This window comes from Pleurodeles waltl, chromosome 3_1, assembly GCF_031143425.1.
Source record: "Pleurodeles waltl isolate 20211129_DDA chromosome 3_1, aPleWal1.hap1.20221129, whole genome shotgun sequence".
Classification (NCBI taxonomy): Eukaryota; Metazoa; Chordata; class Amphibia; order Caudata; family Salamandridae; genus Pleurodeles; species Pleurodeles waltl.
The window spans coordinates 605634522-605657183 of record NC_090440.1 but is presented as its reverse complement, the minus strand read 5'-3'; the positions used below and the strand labels follow the sequence as shown (position 1 = coordinate 605657183).

General features: G+C 45.0%; 1 protein-coding gene across 1 annotated transcript in view; it reads right to left on the bottom strand.

Annotated features, from left to right (window-relative positions):
* Nucleotides 1–345: 345 nt before the first annotated feature.
* CHKA (choline kinase alpha) overlaps nucleotides 346–22662 on the bottom strand; it is a 288141-nt gene continuing 265824 nt past the window's right edge. The window contains exon 12 of the mRNA XM_069223051.1: nucleotides 346–3381. Within this exon, the coding sequence (XP_069079152.1) occupies nucleotides 3322–3381 (60 nt within the window). The 3' untranslated portion in view covers nucleotides 346–3321. The remainder of the gene's footprint in view (nucleotides 3382–22662) is intronic.

Below are 22662 nucleotides of genomic sequence, written 5' to 3'. Positions count from 1 at the left end.
GGTTCCCAAACACCATACGCTCAGACACAGGTTTGTGAATTCAGAATGTTAGGCTTAAATAAACAGTATATCATTATGTTCCTGCCTATCAAAAACTGCTACATGAAAACTGCTCTATGTATACAATAATTGAAAATTGCCAAATCAAATACCTGTCGATGGAAATCAACACGCTTGATTAACCAGACCACAAAAAAAAAAAAAAACACCTGCAAGTGCTCTGAAATAGTGTGATTAAAATGTTAAGTATGCTAACAATATTCCAATCTTCTTTCTGTTTGCTTAGGGGCTAGTGTGCATTTTTCTTAAAGTCTTCAAAAGTCAAGAACCACATCACCAACAATCTCAAATGTTTATTTTTATTCTTAAACGTACAAATACGCAAAAGGGTAGCATATTCTTAAACGTACAAATACGCAAAAGGGTAGCAATTACAAAAACGTGCTTTAGTTTGCTAACAAAATAAGCTTCTTAGAGTTCCAAACAATTTCAAGATTGGCTGCAAGGGAAAAAACAAGTTAAAAAGCATACAAGTCATCAAATTGAGAATGTACCAACAGCAGATTCACAGTACACATACATATCACAAATATGTATTTCAAAAGACCATTTCTAAGAGGGTTGAAAAGTTTCCCCTACTTCCCCATCAGCAGTTACTACCCAGAACACCAAAGGCTCATAATTAAACCACATTTTAAAGCTGTAAAATATTTTTTACGTGTTTGTTAGCATGTGTCACTTAACTCAACAGATATTTGCATCGTTGGAATATGTATGGCCTGCATTTGTAACCAGGCTGCAGAAAAACTAATTAAACACAGGTCTTACTAAATGAAGATAGTTTAGCACTGGCTTCTGAACGCCTAGTGGCGAAACGTGCTGGTTACAGAAATATTCCAACAGTAACCTGGAATATTAAGTGTGCAAAATTCCAAGTAAATACGGGAAGAGTGCAGGTAAATCAGAGCATCCTCAGCAAATACAATTGCCCCAGCAAAAATAAGTGAAAAGGCGACTCTTTCCTTTAAACTCCACTGCAGAAATAGAAGACGTTTTACCCTTTTAACGCCTTTCATATCCTTTCCAACTAGGGATTCTGGAAGTTGACGCTATCTGCTACTTATATGAGACAAATTCATCTGGACAGCTGTATTTGTGAGTTCTCTGCTAATCCGACAAGAAAACAAGGACAAATATTTTGTTGTGAGGCCATTAGTGAATAAAAAAAATGTAGTAATTACCAATGTGCATCAGAGTTGTAGGCAAATTCATTTTCTATCAAAGTCTGTTTTGTTATATCAAACACTGGTTGTTACAAACTTATAAAATGTGTTATCCAACATATTAAACTATAAAATACGCAGCCAATATCACAGTTAAATTTTCTATGTGCAGCTTACTTAAACCTCCTGAGAGTTAGGAGTTGAGTTTCCCTCTGACAGAAGGCATTTGTACAAAGTGCACTGTAGCCAATGCAAAAACAAATAATTTTGATGCAAAAATTTGAAGCATAAAAAAAAAAAAAAAAAAAAAGAAATGATAACCGTAACGACAGACTAGTTTACAAGAATACATTCACCATCATACAAAGTGCATAAGTGGTTGGTTTAGAGCTAGTGGCAACACTGTTCACCAGGCCAGGAATCAAATTGCACTTTTGTTTTTTAGTGGCCAACGGGTCAGAAACAAAACAGTTACTTCTAACGTCAGACCTAGTCAGAATCATATACAACTGGATAGGTTTTTCGTTAATATGTAGTTTAATGCATTTATACACCCAACCATTTGTTTGGCTGTAAACAAAGGTTGCCTTCTATATTTCTGTACACTAAATGCATTTCGTATTCAGAGGTGCCTAACCACTAAAAGAAAATACTATGTGATATGCAACACTTTCTCCAAAGCAGTAGTGTTTACAGTGTGAACTGTAGAGCACTACATGCAGGTTATAACAAACCAAACAAAAAAAGAAAATACCACCAGAAGCACGTGTGCTTGAGGCTTTTGAAATGTCTGCGAAGTGGAACACACAGGATACCAAGCTCCTATATAGCATTACACCTATTACAATGTAAGCCGCTTGATAAGGTTTTACCAAAACTAGTTTCAAGAAAGATTTAAGGGAACCTGGTGATCTAGGCACGAGTTACAATCCACGTGTGCACTTTAATGCACACAACCAACTGCATGATCTTTTTAAAGCAATATATGTTTGCCTTGGTTGACCTAGAATGTTAAGATGGCCACTGAAAGTTAAATTAGTATCTGCAAGAAAATTGTCGGCGTTCAATATCCCTAAAAAGCGGCATTTTTACAAAAACGGCCAAAATGCCACAAATTGCATTATAGACAGCAGGGAAAGTGAGATGTTTGTACTTAAACAAAAGAACACGAGCCACTAAAACATACCTACTCTCCACCCTTGGCTGGTCTGACAGATCAATGTGGGCCTATTTTTTTTTTAAGCAGTTTGTGGACCTGATTTATGGCCACCTGGGTCAGGTTTTACTATACACTTCCCCAACATTACCTCAACCATAGCCTGTAGCAAGCACAAATGCTTCCGGTTTCACAGACCTTGCAAAATACTTAAGTTTCTTTGGAAGTTTAAAACTGGGCTGGTTTGCAAATGCGGGCCGCTATATTTTTTTTAGTTATACGGTTCGATAATTGGAGCCACTTTTATTTTGGTGCCCAGGCATATTTTTTGTCCCATTGCGACTTGGTCGACTCTTAGACATTCCAAATTAAAATGCAATATGTAGACAGTACTATGTGAGCAAGGGAACAAAAGACTGCATTATAAAACAAAATATCTTTCAAGAGAACCAAAAGATATATGTTGAGGCTGTTTTTTTGGCTGGGTCTGCACCACATAAGAGGTAGACGACTCCAGTCACAAATGTTTTTTGCCACCTCTTCTACATGAAATCGGCTAGAAACTTCAAACTATATTCTCTTGAGAAGCCAGCAAGGGCAAAACAGAATAAAGGTTTCATTTTATGTTTGCTTACATCAAAACTGACTTTCGGTCACGTGGCTAGACGGCTGTTACACTGAAGTGTATTTTTTTTTTTTTTAACTCGTGCCCTGATGCATCATTTCATGCTTTCAAGACGCCATTTTAGGATCCTATTCAAACAGTAAACAAGATGCCAAATTATGTCTTTCTTTCTGGTCTTCACTTCACAGTATATCCACATTCACTGAAATCAGTCAAATATCACCCATCAATAGAGTACAAATTCTGGGGCGACGTTCCTGCATATTAAGTTCAGGATATGACAGATTTTAATTGTCTTTCTGTGAAACATCCTGAGCTCACAGACCCAGCTTCCGTTTCTGCAGAAAGTATGCGTCAAATCTTGCCATCGCATATTCCTGCAAGAAAAAAAAAAATGGTAGAATAGTTTAGTAATATTCAAAGAATTATGAAATTCTATTGAAAGTATTAATTTTGGAGATTCTGTCAGCCTCACTACAGAATGGTTTAGTATAAACCAGAGGGGAAATGTTACTTACCCTGTAAGCATCTCTTTGTGGTGTGTAGTGCAACAGACTAATATGCTATGCATACTCTAGCCAACTATTGTTGGGACTTGTACAACTTATTTTCCTTGGAAGAAGTGCGAGTCACTGGACCTAGTGGCTCCCCCTATTGCCGGTATTGTGCATGGGTATGAACTCCAGTGATTGTCCTACCCTCGCCCCCCGCACAGAGGGCAAGATTGTTGACTGCGCATAGCGATATAGCAAAGATGACAATGCAAAGTTATTCAAAGACAGCATTAGTAAGGGATGTCTCAACACCAGGCGACTGGGGAGTAGGGTGGACACATGCGAATCTACAGCACTACACACCACAAACAGATGCTTACATGGCAAGTACCATTTTCCTTTTGTGGCATGTGTGGCTGCAGACACACGATGAGCACAGACTGAAAAGCAGTCCTCCCAAAAGTGGTGACTTCACCTGAGGATGTTGCAGAAAATAGGAAAAGTGGACACAATACAGTCTGGCCAACATTAGCTTTCTGTTGGGCTGGGACAGCAACACAGTAATGTTTAGTGAAGGTGTATAGACCTGCTTTGCAAATGTCAACTAGAGGTATATTACCTAGGAAAGCTGTAGAAACCGTTTCTTTCAAGTGAAATGGAATGTCAGAGGGGTGTGCAACACATGCGTTGGAAGTGGCATGCCCCTAATTGGGTCTGATGGATGGGCTTCTTTGGAAAGAAACTTCGAAACCACTTTGAAGAGGACGTTAGGATTTGGTTCTGAGGCACACTATCATGATGGCCTTGAAAGAAACCTTCTTCCAAGTTGAGAGCGCGAGTTCCACTAGCCCACATGGGGGAAGTTATGGCTACCAGGGAAGCCACCTTCCAAGTAAGGGTTTAAAGTGAAATGGTTAAAAAGGAGGGTTCATGATCCTCATGAGAACTATGCTGAATGTCCTCACATTGGGAGGTGTCCGGGGAGTAAAGGTCCGTTTGAGACCTATGGAAGGCTAAATGGCTAGGAGGCTATTCTGTAAAACATTGACACAGCCAAACGTAACATAATGAGGGTGTAATAAGACCTGCTTTCAGCAGGTGTAAGTATCAGGCAGTGTCCTGTACAGACGTGAAGAGGAACGCCACATGTAGCAACACAGTATTGCAGGAAGCATCGCCATCTGACTGTGCAGCGGGCCCTAATGGTGGACTTGCTTGACATCTTCAGAACAGCCGTGCACTCTATCGGGAGGTTAAGCTATGTAAACTATAAGATCCCAGTAACCTGACCAGAAGATTTAGCTGCTGAGCGGTGAAACCTTGACAGGTGTGCAAATGTGAGAACCGATAATAAGAAAGTGAGTGATAGTTGACACAGCCTTAGGGCCATCAGACCGAGTGGGAGGGGCGGATAAAAAGTAAACCAATACTGGTGACCCATTCACCTACAGTGAACTGCTTATGGACTGTGGGTGTGAATGTCATGTGACTAAGCTTCAGAATGTGTTCTTAGCTACAGCTGACGAGTGAGCGCTTTCCTCTCTTATTTCCAATTAAAAACAGGACAGTAGTAAAGTCTACTTGGACTAGGACTACTGTCGTGTTAGAAGCAAGGGCCCAGAGGGCAGCTGAATAGAGGACATAGCTGAGTGGTTGGTGTGGGAGGTATGTGGGACAGAGGTCAATGTGTCTCAAATAGTGAAATTATTTAGGTACCCTCTCCTCAGCCAGTGAGTGAGGCGACCATGGTGACAGACTCCTGCAGAATGGGGTTGACGAAATGAAGGCCATCCCTGCAACAGATTATCTGCATTCATCTACTGCAAAGTGATATTTACAGCCCCAAATACCAACACTAGATTCTCTAGAAGACCATATGTATGATACCCTGGTGCCCTACACACTTTGCAGTGGGGGCCTGTGTAACCTGGCATGACCAAGTATAGTGATCATGGATGCAATCATAAACAAGTGCAACCCTATGCTGACTGTTACCTGGGAAACTGTCTGAAATGATGCTGGATGTCAGAGTGCTAGCAATATTGTGCTTGCAAATACTGGAGGGGGAAGCTCGGCCACTGATTGTGGACCCTAGGCTGAGGTAGTCTGAGTGGGTGCTAGGCACTGGTGCTGCCTGGCTCTTGATCAGCCAGTCCTCCAGCTAAGGGAAGATGCTGCTCTTTGAGAGGTAAGCAGGCCCCGCAGCTGGTAAACACTTCGGAGGCAGTAATTACACCGAATAGTAAAAATCTGAACTAATATCCAAGTCCACTCACCACAAAACCGCATGTGTTCTAGATGCACTTGTTAGATGGGTATGTGTAAGCAGACATCCTTCAGGTTGACGGTAGTTATGAGGTTGCCTCCCTGTAGAAGTGGTGTAACATCCTGGATCACCACCATGTGAAAGTGCTTATAACAGTACAAATACTGATCTGAGGTAGAAGATAGGGCTGAGACCTACCTTCTTGTAGTAAAAGAAGGTGTAGTAGCGTAGTCCTAGGCCTCATTGTTTGGGGTGGCCAGGATCTATGGAGTCTTTTGTGTAAGCATCTTTCCTTGTAGGAGGCACTGTTGCCTGTGGACGTGTTTGTAGGAGGGTTGTATGGTGAGGTTTGTGGGCATCCCAGACAGGGGCCCTGAACTAGAACATCCAAAACTCCCTGTTGTGAGGCAATCTCTGTACAGTGGTGGGGAGAAAGGGATGGAACCTTCCGACTGTGTATAGAAAGAACAAACAGGTGGTGGAGGGCACTGGAGTCAGTATTTAGTAGGAAGCCCCTTTGGGAGCTGCACCCTTCCACTGTCCAAACCAATATTGGCTCTGCACCCTCTTCCCTAACGATCCCAGTAGGTTGATTGTTGCTAATACTGTATGTGGGGTGGGGATGTGAGTTTGAGGGAAAGACTTGCTTTCTCATGAAGAGGCTAGCCAGGAAGGGACAGTTAATCCGAGTGAGTCAATGAGTCACCCCTAACTTTGGCTGTCCTGCAATCATTAAGCTCTCAGGTCCACCTGAAGACCAAAAGGATGCATGCCGTCTGAGGGTGAGTGAGCCAGATGTTGAACTTCTGGCTTTAAACCAGAAATTCGCAGCCAGGAGTGTCTGTGTAGAAGGATGCCGGTATTCAGGCCACAAGAAACCATGTCTGTTGCATCTAGGACACCTTTAGGGTAATATTGGAGATGGCCATCCCCTCAGTGACTAGTGCACGGCCGCTGTAAGGTAACAGTCCAAGAGTTGTTTTAATAGCTCAACCTCATCCCACCGGGGCATGGTTGTACCGAGAGAGCAGCCAATCGAATTAGCAATGCGCCAGTGCAGCAGATTGCGTTGCCACCCTTTCATCTGCTGCATCTATTTTCTAGCATTCCCAGTCCAGTGGGGGAAGCACCCCATGTTCGCCAACCCTGCGGGTTCATGCAGGGCATACCACGACAGTGTCTGGCAGCATTTGATCTGATGTACAGAGGGTCAGTGGGGGCAGCTCTAAACTTTGTCCACCCTCGGCACAACACGAGCATTGACAAGCTCCTTAAAGTGATCAGTGGCCGATGTAAGCATGCCTTGGTGCATCAGAAGGAAAATGTCACTTACCCAGTGTACATCTGTTCGTGGCATTAGTCGCTGCAGATTCACATGCTGTGCAGTCCACCGTCTGGTGTTGGGCTCGGAGTGTTACAAGTTGTTTTTGTTAGAAGTGTTCTCGAGTCCCGAGACAGAGGGGCTCCTCCCACTTCGGTTCCATTGCGCATGGGCGTCGACTCCATGTTAGATTGTTTTCCCCGCAGAGGGTGAGGTAGGAGTTGTGTATGCTAGTAATAGTGCCCATGCAATGGAATGAATACGTATGTACAAAATGGAGGTTAAAGTAATATATTTACAAATGTACAAATGTTGAAGATCTACTTCTAAACGGCTACAGGCTCCCGGGGAGGCGGGTGGGCGCATGTGAATCTGCAGCGACTAATGCCACGAACAGATGTACACTGGGTAAGTGACATTTTCCGTTCGGTGGCATGTGTAGCTGCAGATACACATGCTGTGCACATACTAGTAAGCAGTTATCTCCCCAAAAGCGGTGGTTCAGCCTGTAGGAGTTGAAGTAGTTTGAAATAAAGTTTTTAGTACAGCTTGACCTACTGTGGCTTGTTGTGCAGAGAACACATCTACACAGTAGTGCTTAGTAAATGTATGAGGCGTAGACCATGTTGCTGCCTTACATATTTCGTTCATTGGAATATTTCCTAGAAAGGCCATAGTAGCACCTTTCTTTCTGGTTGAGTGTACCTTTGGTGTAATAGGCAGCTCTCTCTTTGCTTTAAGATAGCAGGTTTGAATGCACCTAACTATCCATCTAGCAATGCCTTGTTTTGAAATAGGATTTCCTGTATGAGGTTTTTGAAAGGCAATAAATAGTTGTTTTGTCTTTCTAATTAGTTTTGTTCTGTCAATGTAGTACATTAGTGCTCTTTTGATGTCTAATGTATGTAGTGCTCTTTCAGCTACGGAATCTGGCTGTGGGAAGAACACTGGTAATTCTACTGTTTGATTTAAGTGGAACGGTGAGACAACCTTTGGTAAGAATTTTGGATTTGTTCTTAAAACTATTTTATTTTTATGTATTTGAATAAATGGTTCTTGTATGGTAAATGCCTGAATCTCACTCACTCTTCTTAGAGATGTGATGGCAATGAGAAATGCAACTTTCCACGTTAAGTATTGCATTTCACAAGAATGCATGGGCTCGAAAGGTGGACCCATGAGTCTTGTTAAGACAAAGTTGAGGTTCCATGAAGGAACAGGTGGTGTCCTTGGTGGTATAATTCTCTTTAGGCCTTCCATAAACACTTTAATGACTGGTATTCTGAATAGTGAAGTTGAGTGAGTAATCTGCAGGTAAGCAGATATTGCGGTGAGATGTATCTTTATGGAAGAAAAAGCTAGATTAGATTTTTGCAAATGTAGTAAATACCTACTACATCTTTTGGAGATGCGTGTAATAGTTGAATTTGATTGTTATGGCAGTAACAAACAAATCTTTTCCATTTATTTGCATAGCAGTGTCTAGTGGAAGGTCTTCTAGCTTGTTTTATGACCTCCATACATTCCTGTGTGAGGTCTAAGTGTCCGAATTCTAGGATTTCAGGAGCCAAATTGCTAGATTCAGCGATGCTGGGTTTGGATGCCTGATCTGTTGTTTTTGTTGTGTTAACAGATCTGGTCTGTTGGGTAGCTTGACATGAGGTACTACTGACAGGTCTAGTAGTGTTGTGTACCAAGGTTGTCTTGCCCATGTTGGTGCTATTAGTATGAGTTTGAGTTTGTTTTGACTCAATATGTTTACTAGATATGGAAGGAGAGGGAGAGGGGGAAAAGCGTACGCAAATATCCCTGACCAATTCATCCATAGAGCATTGCCTTGGGATTGATGGTGTGGGTACCTGGATGCGAAGTTTTGGCATTTTGAGTTTTCTTTTGTTGCAAATAAGTCTATTTGGGGTGTTCCCCAAATTTGAAAGTAAGTGTTCAGTATTTGGGGGTGAATTTCCCATTCGTGGATTTGTTGGTGATCCCGAGAGAGATTGTCTGCTAGCTGGTTTTGGATCCCTGGAATAAATTGTGCTATTAGGCGAATGTGGTTGTGAATCGCCCAATGCCATATTTTCTGTGTTAGGAGACACAACTGTGTTGAGTGTCCCCCCCCCCCCCCGTTTGTTTAAATAATACATTGTGGTCATGTTGTCTGTTTTGACAAGAATGTATGTGTGGGTTATCATGGGCTGAAATGCTTTCAGCGCTAGAAATACTGCTAACAGTTCTAGGTGATTTATGTGAAACTGCCTTTGATGTATGTCCCATTGTCCTTGGATGCTGTGTTGTTTGAGGTGCTCCCCACCCTGTCATGGAAGCATCTGTTGTTATGACGTATTGCGGCACTGGGTCTTGGAAAGGCCGCCCTTTGTTTAAATTTGTACTGTTCCACCATAGAAGCGAGATGTATGTTTGGCGGTCTATCAACACCAGATCTAGAAGTTGACCCTGTGCATGTGACCATTGTGATGCTAGGCACTGTTGTAAGGGCCGCATGTGTAACCTTGCGTTTGGGACAATGGCTATGCATGAAGACATCATGCCTAGGAGTTTTAATACCATCTTTGCTTGTATCTTTTGTGTTGGATACATGGCCTGTATTACCTTGTGAAATGTTTGAACCCTTTGTGGACTTGGAGTGGCTATCCCTTTTGTTGTGTTGATTGTCGCTCCTAAGTATTGCTGTGTTTGGCACGGCAAAAGGTTTGACTTTGCATAGTTGATGGAGAAACCCAGCTTGTGAAGGGTCTGTATGACATACTTTGTGTGATATGAAGACTTTGTTAGCGTGTTGGTTTTGATTAACCAGTCGTCTAAGTAAGGGAACACGTGTATTTGCTGCCTTCTGATATGTGCAGCTACTACTGCTAGGCATTTTGTAAAGACTCTTGGCGCGGTTGTTATTCCGAATGGCAACACTTTGAATTGGTAATGTATTCCTTTGAATACGAACCTTAGGTATTTCCTGTGTGAAGGATGTATCGGTATATGGAAATACGCATCTTTTAGGTCTAACGTTGTCATGTAGTCTTGCTGTTTGAGCAGTGGGATTACGTCTTGTAATGTGACCATGTGAAAGTGGTCTGATTTGATGTAGGCATTTAGTGTTCTGAGATCTAGTATTGGTCTCGGAGTTTTGTCCTTTTTTGGTATTAGAAAGTACAGTGAGTAAACTCCTGTGTTTTTCTGTAGACTTGGTACTAATTCTATTGCGTCCTTTTGCAGTAATGCTTGAACTTCTAGTCCTAGAAGATCTATATGCTGTTTTGACATTGTGTGTTTTCAGTGGGACGTTTGGAGGGAATTGGAGAAATTCTATGCAATAACCATGTTGGATAATTGCTAAGACCCAAGTGTCTGTTGTTATTTCCTCCCAAGATTTGTAGAACTGGCTTAGTCTTCCCCCCACTGGTGTTGTGTGAAGGGGTTGTGTAACTTGTGAGTCACTGTTTATTTTGAGGGGTTTTGGGACCTTGAAATTTTCCCCGATTTCTTGGGAATTGGCCTCCTCTGTATTGTCCCCGAAAACCTCCCCTTTGATATTGTCCCTGGTAGGTAGGTGGTCTTGTTTGTGAGGTGTTGGTTTCTGTGGGTTGACCTCGAAACCCTCCCCTAAAAGGTGTCTTCCGAAATGTGCCTCTGCTCTGAGGGGAGTACAGTGCGCCCATGGCTTTGGCTGTATCGGTGTCCTTTTTTAGTTTTTCAATGGCAGTGTCCACCTCCGGCCCAAACAATTGCTGTTCATTAAACGGCATATTGAGCACAGCCTGTTGTATTTCTGGTTTGAACCCAGATGTGCGCAGCCATGCGTGCCTCCTTATTGTGACTGCAGTGTTTATTGTCCTTGCAGCTGTATCCGCTGCATCCATGGAAGACCGTATCTGATTGTTCAAGATACTTTGTCCCTCTTCCACCACCTGTTGCGCTCTTTTTTGGAACTCTTTGGGTAGGTGTTCGATGAGATGTTGCATTTCATCCCAATGAGCCCTGTCGTATCTCGCCAAGAGTGCTTGCGAGTTGGCAATACGCCACTGATTTGCTGCAACCCTTTTTCCCGCTGCATCAAATTTGCGGCTCTCCTTGTCCGGAGGTGGTGCGTCGCCTGATGTATGCGAGTTGGCTCTTTTACGAGCTGCCCCCACAACTACCGAGTCCGGTGTCAGTTGTGTTGTAATAAATATAGGGTCTGTGGGTGGTGCCTTATATTTTTTCTCCACCCTTGGAGTTATGGCTCTGCCTTTAACTGGCTCCTGAAATATTTGTTTCGAGTGCCTTAGCATTCCTGGGAGCATGGGAAGGCTTTGATAATGGCTATGGGTGGAGGACAGAGTGTTAAAGAGGAAGTCATCCTCAATAGGTTCTGAATGTAGTGATACATTGTGGAATTCGGCTGCCCTAGCGACCACCTGTGCATATGATGTACTGTCCTCAGGTGGTGACGGTTTAGTTGGGTACGACTCTGGGCTATTGTCCGATACTGGAGACTCGTAGAGGTCCCATGCATCTGGGTCATCCTGGCTCATTGTGGTATGAGCTGGTGAGTGTGTTAATGGTGGAGTTTGCGCCGGTGATGCAGGAGTTGATGGTGGTGGAGAAGGTGGTGGAGTTACTTTCTTTACCACCTTTGCTTGTGGTTGCTTGTCTCCTTGTTGGAAGGCAAGTTTCCTTTTCATCTTGATTGGGGGAAGAGTGCTGATCTTCCCTGTATCTTTTTGAATAAAGAGCCGCCTTTGCGTGTGATCTGGCTCTATTGTTTGAAATTCCTCTTCAAATCTGTGTTTTTTCATTTGCGAGGACAGTCCTTGTTCCTCTGAGTAGGAACTAATTCTCGGTTCGGATGCCGGGTGTTTCGGCACCAAAACAGTTTCGATTGATTTTTTCGGCTCCGACAAAATCTTTTTCCTTTTCAGCGTCGTGCCCTCTCGGTGCCGACCAACATCGGTGCCGCTGTCTCGGTGCCGAATCCTTTCTGAGCCACTCTCTCGGGCCCGAGATTGCTGCGTGCCTGTATCTCGACCGGAGTCGGATGACTTCGACACCAGCTCGCCCTTTTTCGGTGCCGATGGACAGTCACCTACTTTTTGGGTTAAGCCATGGCCTGTTGGCGGTGGCGTCCCCTGGGCTTTGTCAGTCTTTTCGTGAGCTTTTTGTTTTGACGTTTTACTCACGGTTGACGTTTCTTCGGCGTCGAGGTCTTCGGAATCCGACTCGTGGATGGAGAAAGTTTCTTCTTCTTCCTCCTCGAACTGTTGTTGTCCTGTCGGCGTGGACGCCATCTGCAATCTCCTGGCTCTTCGGTCTCTGAGTGTTTTCCTCGACCGAAATGCGCGACAGGCTTCGCACGTATCCTTGTGCTCGGGGGACAGGCACAAGTTACAGACCAAATGTTGATCCGTATAAGGATATTTATTATGGCATTTAGGACAGAATCGGAACGGGGTCCGTTCCATCAGTCTTGAAGTCGCACGCGGTCGGGCCGACCAGGCCCCGACGGGGGATCGAAATTACCCCGAAGGGCTACCGGAGCTTTTCAAGATTCGGTGTCGATTTGTTCTAACTAACCCGATACTGAACGAAACAATACCGACAAATTTTTCCGAGATTCTGACTAACTTTCCGACCCGAAACACGGAGCGAAAAGGAACACGTCCGAACCCGATGGCGGAAAAAAAACAATCTAAGATGGAGTCGACGCCCATGCGCAATGGAACCGAAGTGGGAGGAGCCCCTCTGTCTCGGGACTCGAAAACACTTCTTCTAAGAAAAACAACTTGTAACACTCCGAGCCCAACACCAGACGGCGGACTGTGCACAGCATGTGTATCTGCAGCTACACATGCCACCGAACGGTAATGTATACACTGCTGCATGGAAGACAAGGTCTCTGTGAGGAAGTCAGCATCCTCTGGCTCATTATGATTACCTTATGGTAAGCAGCAGTCCTATGCAGCACCTCGGTATGCAGTGGTTTTCTCGGGTGGAGAGGGTTGAGCTGGATATAGATCCATGCCGGTATCACCTGGGGGGTCCACTGTATAATCCTCCCATGTAACGCTGTAGGGTCAAGTTGTGTCAGACGGGTCATGGTAGTGGTAAGGAGACCTAGAACTATCCCCTCAAAATCTAAAGGAGAACCCTGAGGGGACAATGGGGTTCAGGACCCTGTAAGCATGGAGAACAGTGGGCATGTATCAGGTGACAAGGCCCTGGGAGGAGATGGTGAGGAATGGGGTAGAGGAGGCAAGCTTTGGAGTCATGGTGTCAGAGTTCAAGGGTGGACTGATGGCATCCTCAAAAGTCTGCTGTCTTTGAAGAAACCGGCTTAGACAGAATATGTCAATTTCAAGGTTGGATGTGAGCTCGGTGTAGGAGGCTGGCCTGGCTTGTAGTGGGTACCTTGTCGTACTTACACCCTGTGCCAGGTCCAGTTATCCCTTATTAGTAGAATAGAGGTGTTTCTAGCAGCTTAAGTTGAACTAGGAGACATGCAAAGCTCCTACTAAACCACTTGTATCATATAGCACAATATCATAAGAAAACACAAACTCAGTTACTAAAAATAAAGGTACTTTATTTTTATGACAATATGCCAACAGTAGATCAGTGAGTATCCTCAGAAGGTAAGTAATATACACAAGTCATATGTACACAAACCCAAAACAGGTAAGTAATAGTAAGAAATGTAATGCAAACAGTGTAGAATTGCAATAGGATGCAATACGCGAACATAGGTCTAGGGACAACACAAACCACATACTCCAAAAGTGGAATGCGAATCACGAATGGACCCCAGACTTATGGGAGCTTGTAGAGGGTCGCTGGGACTGTAAGAAAACAGTCAGGGTGTCCAAGATACCCCACCCAAAGACCCTGAAAAGTAGGAGTAAAGTTCCCCTACTACCCCAAAAGGACACAATAGTCGTGATAGGGGGATTCTGCAAGAACCACAAACACCAGCAAAGCACTGAAGACGGACTCCTGGACCTGAGGACCTGCAAGGCAAGGGGACCAAGTCCAAGAGTCACGATAGTGTCCACTGGACTGTGGGGGTCACTTGGATCTAGCTCCTGTGTTCCAGGGACCATGCTCGTCAGGATGAGAGGGGACCCAGAGGACCGGTGATGCAGTCTTTTGGTGCCTGCGTTAGCAGGGGGAAGATTCTGTCAACCCACGGAGATTTCTTCTTGGCTTCCAGTGCAGGGTGAAGGCAGACAGCCCCCAGAGCATGCACCACCAGGAAACAGTCGAGAAAGCCGGCAGGACGAGGCGCTACAATGTTGCTGGTAGTCGTCTTGCTAGTTTGTTGCGTTTTTTTAGGCATCCTGGAGCAGTCAGCGGTCGATCCTTGGCAGAAGTCGAAGAGGGAAGTGCAGAGGAACTCTGGTGAGCTCTTGCATTCGTTATCTGAAGAATACCCCAGAGGAGAGACCCTAAATAGCCAGAAAAGGAGGTTTGGCTACCAAGAAAGGAGGATTGGCTACCAAGAGAGGTAAGAGCCTATCAGAGGGGGTCTCTGACGTCACCTGCTGGCACTGGCCACTCAGAGCAGTCCAGTGTGCCCCCAACACCTCTGAATCCAAGAAGGCAGAGGTCTGGGACACACTGGAGGAGCTCTGGGCACCTCCCCTGGGAGGTACTGGTCAGGGGAGTGGTCACTCCCCTTTCCTTTGTCCAGTTTCGCGCCAGAGCAGGGCTGGGGGGATCCCTGAACCGGTGTAGACTGGCTTATGCAGAGATGGGCACCATCTGTGCCTATAAGAGCATTTCCAGAGGCTGAGGGAGGCTACTCCTCCCCAGCCCTTCACACCTATTTCCAAAGGGAGAGGGTGTAACACCCTCTCTGAGGAAATCCTTTGTTCTACCTTCCTGGGCTGGGGCTCCCCAGACCCCAGGAGGGCAGAATCCTGTCTGAGGGGTTGGCAGCAGCAGCTGCAGTGGAAACCCCGGAAAGGCAGTTTGGCAGTACCCGGGTTCTGTGCTAGAGACCCGGGAGATCATGGAATTGTCCGTCACAATTCCATGATCTTAGACATGTTACATGACCATGTTCGGAGTTACCATTGTGACGCTATACATAGGTAGTGACCTATGTATAGTGCACGCGTGTAATGGCATCCCTGCACTCACAAAAGTTTGGGGAATTTTCCCTGAACGATGTGGGGGCACCTTGGCTAGTGCCAGGGTGCCCACACACTAATTAACTTGGCATCCAACCTTCAAGTGAGGGATAGACATATAGGTGACTTATAAGTTACTTATGTGCAGTGAAAAATGGCTGTGAAATAACGTGGACGTTATTTCACTCAGGCTGAAGTGGCAGGCCTGTGTAAAATTGTCTGAGCTCCCTATGGGTGGCAAAAGAAATGCTGCAGCCTATAGGGATCTCCTGGAACCTCAATACCCTGGGTCCCTAAGTACCATATACAAGGGGATTATATGGGTGTACCAGTGTGCCAATGAGAATTGGTAAATTTAGTAACTGGCCTGCAGTGACAAATTTAGAAAGCAGAGAGAGCATAAACACTGAGGTTCTGGTTAGCAGAGCCTCAGTGATTCAGTTAGGCACCACACAGGGAACACATTTAGGCCACAAACGTATGAGCACTGGGGTCCTGGCTAGCAGGATCCCAGTGACATATCAAACATACTGACAAAATAGGGTGTTCACTATGAGCACTGGGCCCTGGCTAGCAGGAGTGAGACAGTAAAAAAACCCTGACATATACTCACAAACAGGCCAAAAGTGGGGGTAACAAGGCTAGAAAGAGGCTACTTTCCTACGCTCGGTGTTGCCTGGAACAGACGAGAAAAGAGGCTGCACTGGCAGCAGTCTTTTTCCAAGCCGAGGAGGGTTGTCTCGGCTCAAAGTTTAGGCATCGATTCTGGCATCAAAAAACTTGGAGCAGTCAGCTGGTGCTACGTGGAGCTGTGCTTCGATGCGGAGACTGCCTTTGATGAGCTGGCAGATGTTGCTCTGAAGTCGGTGCCAAGGAGCTTGTAAAAGCCACTGGGTGGGGTTTGATGCTGAGCTTCCATGCCAAGTGAGTCTTGGAGGAGCTGGCTGAAGTTGACAGGTGCGGCTTGGAAAGGGCTTTAAAGCTGAGGACAGCTTGGAGGAGTGTACTGAAGCCAACGGGTGTAACTTGCAGCCCTGCTTTGAAGCAGAGGATGGTTCCTTCAGCTCCATCTCGGTTGCTTGATGCTGGCCATGGCTGTGAGGCAGTGGCAGACTGGAGGCCTTGTGTTTGGCCTGCACACCCAAAATTAGACCCTCCTCGAGGGTAATGCTCAGGGTACTGAATGACATTGAGGAATAGGAGGAGGGATGTTGGTACTAATTGTGGGTGATTGGTTGAAAGGGCGTTGAGCAGGTGGAAACTCATTGACTTCGGAGTCCGCTCGTGGATGTGAACTGCTCAAGAAACCCTTAGGAGTTGCTCCGCATCGAACACCTGTTCCTGGAATTGACCAGGTGGGTCTTCCAAACGGTGGTGCGCCATCACTGCTGATTTGAGACATTGATCTTGACAATATTGAAAGGTCCTGTTACACCGGAAGGCAAGATATGTCATCTACAACAATTCTTGATGGTCTGGCCACAGAGGTTGCAAACCGGATTGAGTTCTGTCCTGGGGTACTCCGCTCGACAATTCGGGCAGAAGCGGAATGTAGTTCTGTCGATTTCTTGTTTATTCTCTGAAGCTGAGGCAGTGGAAGGAGACAAGAGGTGCTATCCCTGCATGAGGCCTACAAAGAATTCGACCACAGTCTGGCATTGAGGTGTGAAGACAATGGGAACTGACCGAGAAACAGTTTCTTCGACAAACAGGGGAAGAGAAACCCTAACAGGTCCAGTAGGAAAACTACAACATTTAATTGGAGCCTGAAAGACGCACATCAGAAACATTTGGCTGAGAAAAAACAATCTAAAAATGGAGTTGATGTCCAAGCAATAGGCGATGTCACTAGGTCCTGTGACGCAAAAAGAAAACAAGCTGTACATGTCAGAGCCCAACAGTAGATGGCAGGAGTATGCACAGCATGCATATCTATGGCCACACATGCCAAAAACACATAGTAGGATGGATTCAGTCAACTGTTGCAACATGAGTGACAACTGTAGTTCACAGGTCTACATTTAACCTAGATCTCTTCAGCCTTTCATCCTACTAAGGTTGATAAAATAAGAAGTGCCTAGCTGGGAAATGTAATGACTGTGGCAGCAAGTGCTTTATTAAGACTTCTGTATTTGGGTTAATGTGTCCCAGAAGAAGCATGTTTTCACAGCACAGAGAAAGAATAATGTAATTTTTCTGTAACAGTATTAACAGAAGGACATTACGAAGCTATAATGCATTTTTATAGAGGCATGCTGTATTGGAATATATTTACTGAGGTCAAAACACACAGTAATAAGTAAAATATTCATATACCTGTATATGAGAATGCTCATATGTTGAGATTCAGATAACTGAATTCTATGACCTCAGTGGCCAAATCACAAGTAGGTTTTTTCATCCATAATAAAAACTGTAAAAGTTGACCCAACAGTCTAGGATTTCAACTTTGTGGTGATATCAGTACTGATTTTGTAACAGAATAAAGAATAAAATTCCCAAAAAGTAAAACTAATGTACCTGGACTGGGTAAACTACTAATGCAAGGACCTCGAACCATTAAAAAAACAGACTATGAAGGATACTTGATGCATAAAAGGTATGGCCACACAAGGCTGAAAGGAATATGTTACTTACCCTGTAAGCATCTGTTTGTGGCATGTAGTGCTGCAGATTCACATGCTTTGCATACTTCTGCCATCTAGTGTTGGGTCTGGATGAGTAGAAGCTGTTTCTTTCAAGAAGTCTGAGTCACGAGGTAAAGTGACTTCTCTTGGCGATTATGCGCATGGGCATCAACACCATTGTTCGACTGTTTTCCCACATGCGGGTGAGAATGGAGTGTGAGTAATCATCAATAAAGTGATGTCCATGCATATACAATTGTAAAATTAGGAACTGCAACAGACAGGTGTCTAGGAAACAGGGTGGGTGTGTGTGAATCTACAGCACTACATGACACAAACCGATGCTTACAGGTTAACATTCTGTTCGGGGCATGTGTGGCTGTACATACATACACTTTGCATAGACTGTAAAGCAGTGCCCTTCAAAAGCGGTGGCTAACCTGTGGGTGTTGCAGTTGTTTGGAGAAGTGCGCTTAGTATTGCCTGTCCTACATTAGCTTGTTGCCATGCTGAAACATCCACACAATAATGCTTAGTGAAATTGTGTGGTGTGGACCATGTAGCAGCCTTATAAATGTCAGTTATTAGGATCTTACCCACAAAAGCCATAGAAGCCCCTATTTTACGAGTACAGCGTCTGCTAAGGGATGTAGGTGAAGTCCTTTTAGTTTTAGCGTAACACATCTGAATGAATTTAATTATCCATCTACAAATGTCTGATTTATATATGGGCTTTTCTGTGTGAGGGGGGCGAAAATGCAGCAGTTGCTTTGTTCTACAGAAATATTTGGTTCTGTCAAAGTAATACATTAGAGCTCTTTTTACATGAAGGCGCTTTTCGCAACTGAATCTTGTTGAGGAAAGAAAACCGGCAACTCGACTGACTGGTTGAGGTAGAGAGGGGAAACCACTATTGAAAGGAATTTCGGGATGGCGTGAAGGACCACCCTATCCTTATGTAGTTGGAAGAAAGGTTCTTCCAAGCTTTGTGGCTGGAGCTCACTGACACACCTAAGTGAAGTAATGGCAACTAAAAAGGCGACCTTACAAAACAGAAATTGGAAGGGACAGTTATGGAATGGTGGACCCATGAGTGTGGTAAGTGCAATACTGATATACCATGCTGGTGGCAATCTGGAGGGAAATATTCAAGGTTTTCCATAACTGCCTTAATAACTGGTACTTTGAACAAAGACAAGTGTTGTCTGTTCTGTAGATAGGCAGCCACTGTAGCTAAATGTAAGCGTATTGAAGTTCGGGCAAGGCCAGAAAGCTGTAAATGGAGAAGGTAGCAAACAATGTTTTGCACAGTTGCATCAAATGGGTCAATGTGTTTACTGCGACAGTAAGAGACAAACTATTTCCACTTAGCTGCATAAAATGCTCTAGTTGTAGGTCTACAAGCTTCTTTGAGAATGCTCATATGCTGGGATTCAGATAACTGAATTCTATGACCTCCGGGGCCAAATCACAAGGATGAGGTCCTTTGGCTTTAGATGCCCGATTTTCCCATGGTTCTGAGTGAGAAGGTCCGGGTTGAGGCGAAGTTTCACATGAGGGAACTATGGAGAGCTTGAGTAGTATGGCAAACCATAGCTGACAAGCCCAAGTGGGAGCTACTAGAATGAGGGAGGGAAATGTTTGCCCGAACCACAAACGGAAAAAGAGGAAGAGGCAGAACAGTGTAGGTAACTATCCCTGGCCAGTTCATCCACAGAAAATTGCCCTTAAATGTGGGAAACTGGAGGCGAAGTTTGGACATCTTGTGTTGCCTGGGGTTTCGCACAGGTCTATCTGTTTAACTCCCCAACCTGTGAAGTATGGGAGTAGGACCTGAGGGTAAAGTTCCCAGTTGGGGACTTGTTACCACATCCAGCTGAAGAGGTCAGCAAAGTCGCTGTCTGTCCCTTGGAAGTGATAGGCATAATAACTGTCGATAGTGCGTTTCCCCCACTTCTTCCCCATTTTTGTAAATAATACATGGCTGTCATATTGTCCGTCCGGACTAAGACAACTTTGCCTATCAGGTGAGACGGAAATGCTTTTAATGCCAGATGAAGAGCTTGGAGCTCAAGGTAGTTGATATGGAGGCCCTGGGGTTTGGTGTTCCAGAGATTCTGAAGGTGAGCACCCCATTCTGTGAGGGATGCGTCCGAGGTGAGAATGATCTATGGAATAGTGTTGAAGAACAGTTACCCCTTTAAGAGGTTGTGTGTTCCACCACTGTAGAGTGACAAGTGCGGCTGTCTAACACTAGATTTTGTAACTTACCCTGAGACTGAGACCACTGGCATGCCACACATTCTTGCAGCAGACGCATGTGTAATCGTGCATGTGGCACTATGGCGATACATGATGCCATCATACCTATGAGGCTCATGACTGTTCTAACTACGAGGCTCATGACTGTTCTGACTATCAGTTGTTGATTGGGTTGAAATTGTGAAAATAATCTTGAAGTCTTGAATCCTGGCTGCATTGGATAGGCTAATCCCACTTGTTGGTTCAAAATAGCCCTTACATATGACTAAATATGTCAAGGTTGAAGGTGTGATTTTTGTATATTGATGGTGAACCCTAGTTGGAGCAGATCTATGGGGACTGGAGTGTGTTGGGGACAGAGGAAACGTACAGGCTTTGGAAAGCCAATCGTCCAGATACAGGAGGACACGAATGTTATGCCTACCTGGACTTGCTCCTACTACTGCTAAGCACTTGATGAACATGTGGGGTGCAGTAGGGATTCCGAATGGGAGCACTTTGAGCTGACAGTGTTTGTCAGCTATGATGAACCGGAGGTATTTGAGGTGTGCTGGGTGGATTGGGATGTGACAGTAGGCTTCTTTTAAGCCTAGTGCAGACAGTCGCCTTGTTGGAGCAGTGGGATCACATCTTGAAGGGTGACCATGTGGAAATGCTGAGAGGATGTAATGATACAAGGGCTTGAGATCCAAAATAGGTCGTAGTGATCCTCCTTTTTGGGGATGAGAAAGTATACAGAGTATACCTCCGATCCTTGATGTTATAGAAGGACGGACTCTATAGCTCCTTTGAGTAAGAGTTTGGACTTCCTGTTTGAGCAGGTTTTGGTGTTCCACAGAGTTTGCGAGGTGGAATGTTTGGAGGTGTGATGAGGAGCTCCTGACAATAACCACAATCGCTAATGTCAAACACCCACTGATCCGATGTTATGGATCGCTAGGTAGGGAAAAATTGTTGTAATCATCCGGACAGATGTTAAATGGTCGGGGGGGAAGGAGAAGGGATTCACTGTTTTGAGGTGGATGGTGCAGAATGTGTGAAAGCACCTTTGTCACGTCCCTTGGAGTTAGTACCCCTGTACATGCCCCGGTAATAGGCCCATGAAGGGGAGGTTCGACTCCGCTACTTGTGTGAGGAGGAAGAGGCACTGGAAGATGCTGTTTTGGCGCTTGTTCTATATGAGGAGTGGCAAAAGAAGCCACGAGGAGTGAGGGCATTTAGTGCCCCCATGGATTTGGCAACATCCGTGAGCTTTACCTTCTCTAATGCTTGGTCCACTTGAGCACAAAATAGGTGCCCCTTGTTAAAAGGGGTGTTTAAAATGTTTGCTAAACCCCTGGCTTGAATCAAGATATCTGTAGCCAAGCATGTCTGCGCAGCAATACACTTAGCAGCTGTATCTCCTGAATTCAGGGCGCACCTGATGGGAATTGTTGGGAATACGGTTGCCCTCCTGTACCATTTTCTGTCCCCTTTTTTTAATGCTGCTTCGAGAGATACCGGAGGAGTTCCTCCATTTGGTGATCGTACTTGGATAACAAACTCTGTATTGGCGATTCACCAGTGATTAAGAGGCTTGTGCTGCTACTTCTTTCCCCAAAGCATCAATTAGCTTAGACTCTTTATCAGGAGGTGGAGTGTCAGCTGTGGTTTGTGTATTATCCCTTTTCCGAGCATTAGACATAACTAATGAGTCAGGGGGGGGAGGGGGGGGGGGGGGGGAGTTGACCTCTGATGTAACTAGTGTCAGAGGGTGTGGCTTTGTATTTTGAGAGGGATGATGCTTGCTGGTCCATTTAAAGACCACCTGTGTGACACAGCATGCCCTTTACCATAGTAAGGTATTGGGAAGACCTAGGTATGCTAAAGTCTTAAAGAGGAAATCATATTTGACAGGGTCTTTATGTTGAGGGACCTGGTGGTGCGTTGCAGCCCTTCTGATGACCTCCTGATAGGAAGTTATCAGGGGGTGATAGTTTGGCCAGATACGTATCTGGGTCAGTATCCCCCAGGGGATCAACGTCCTAACTGGTCCAGGGATCTGTGATGCGTAATCATCTGCTCCCCCATGCTCGCCTACGAAAAAGTGTGGGGATTCCTGTGGTGTAATGTCTAAGGGATCACCTTGAGAACGAGGTGGTGAAGGGGTTGGTGGTGTAATGTAGGGTGGAGGTGGAGAAGCAGGTAGAGGGGGTTGCAAGGAGCTAATAGCCATATCCTTTTTGGGAGGCACCAGCAAGACTCTTGCTTCTGCAAAGGAAAGTTGACACTTTGCTAGAGGTGGCTAAAATACGCCCAGTCAGAGGATGTATGTTCAGCTGTTTTTGATGTGGACCGAGCCACTCCTGCATTGTTTGGAGGAGTGGTTCAGGAGCAGGTTTCGGTGACAGTTTTCTGTGCAAAAATGATTTGGGTTTTGGAGCAGAGGCAGACTGTTCTGGTGTGCTCGGAGCCTAAGAGGCATATGGTCGTCTTAGTGCGGAAATCAATGGTTTCGACTTTGTTTTCAGTGCAGAGGGCTGGGAGTCTGTAGCAGATGGTTGGTGCCTAGCATGGCATGTT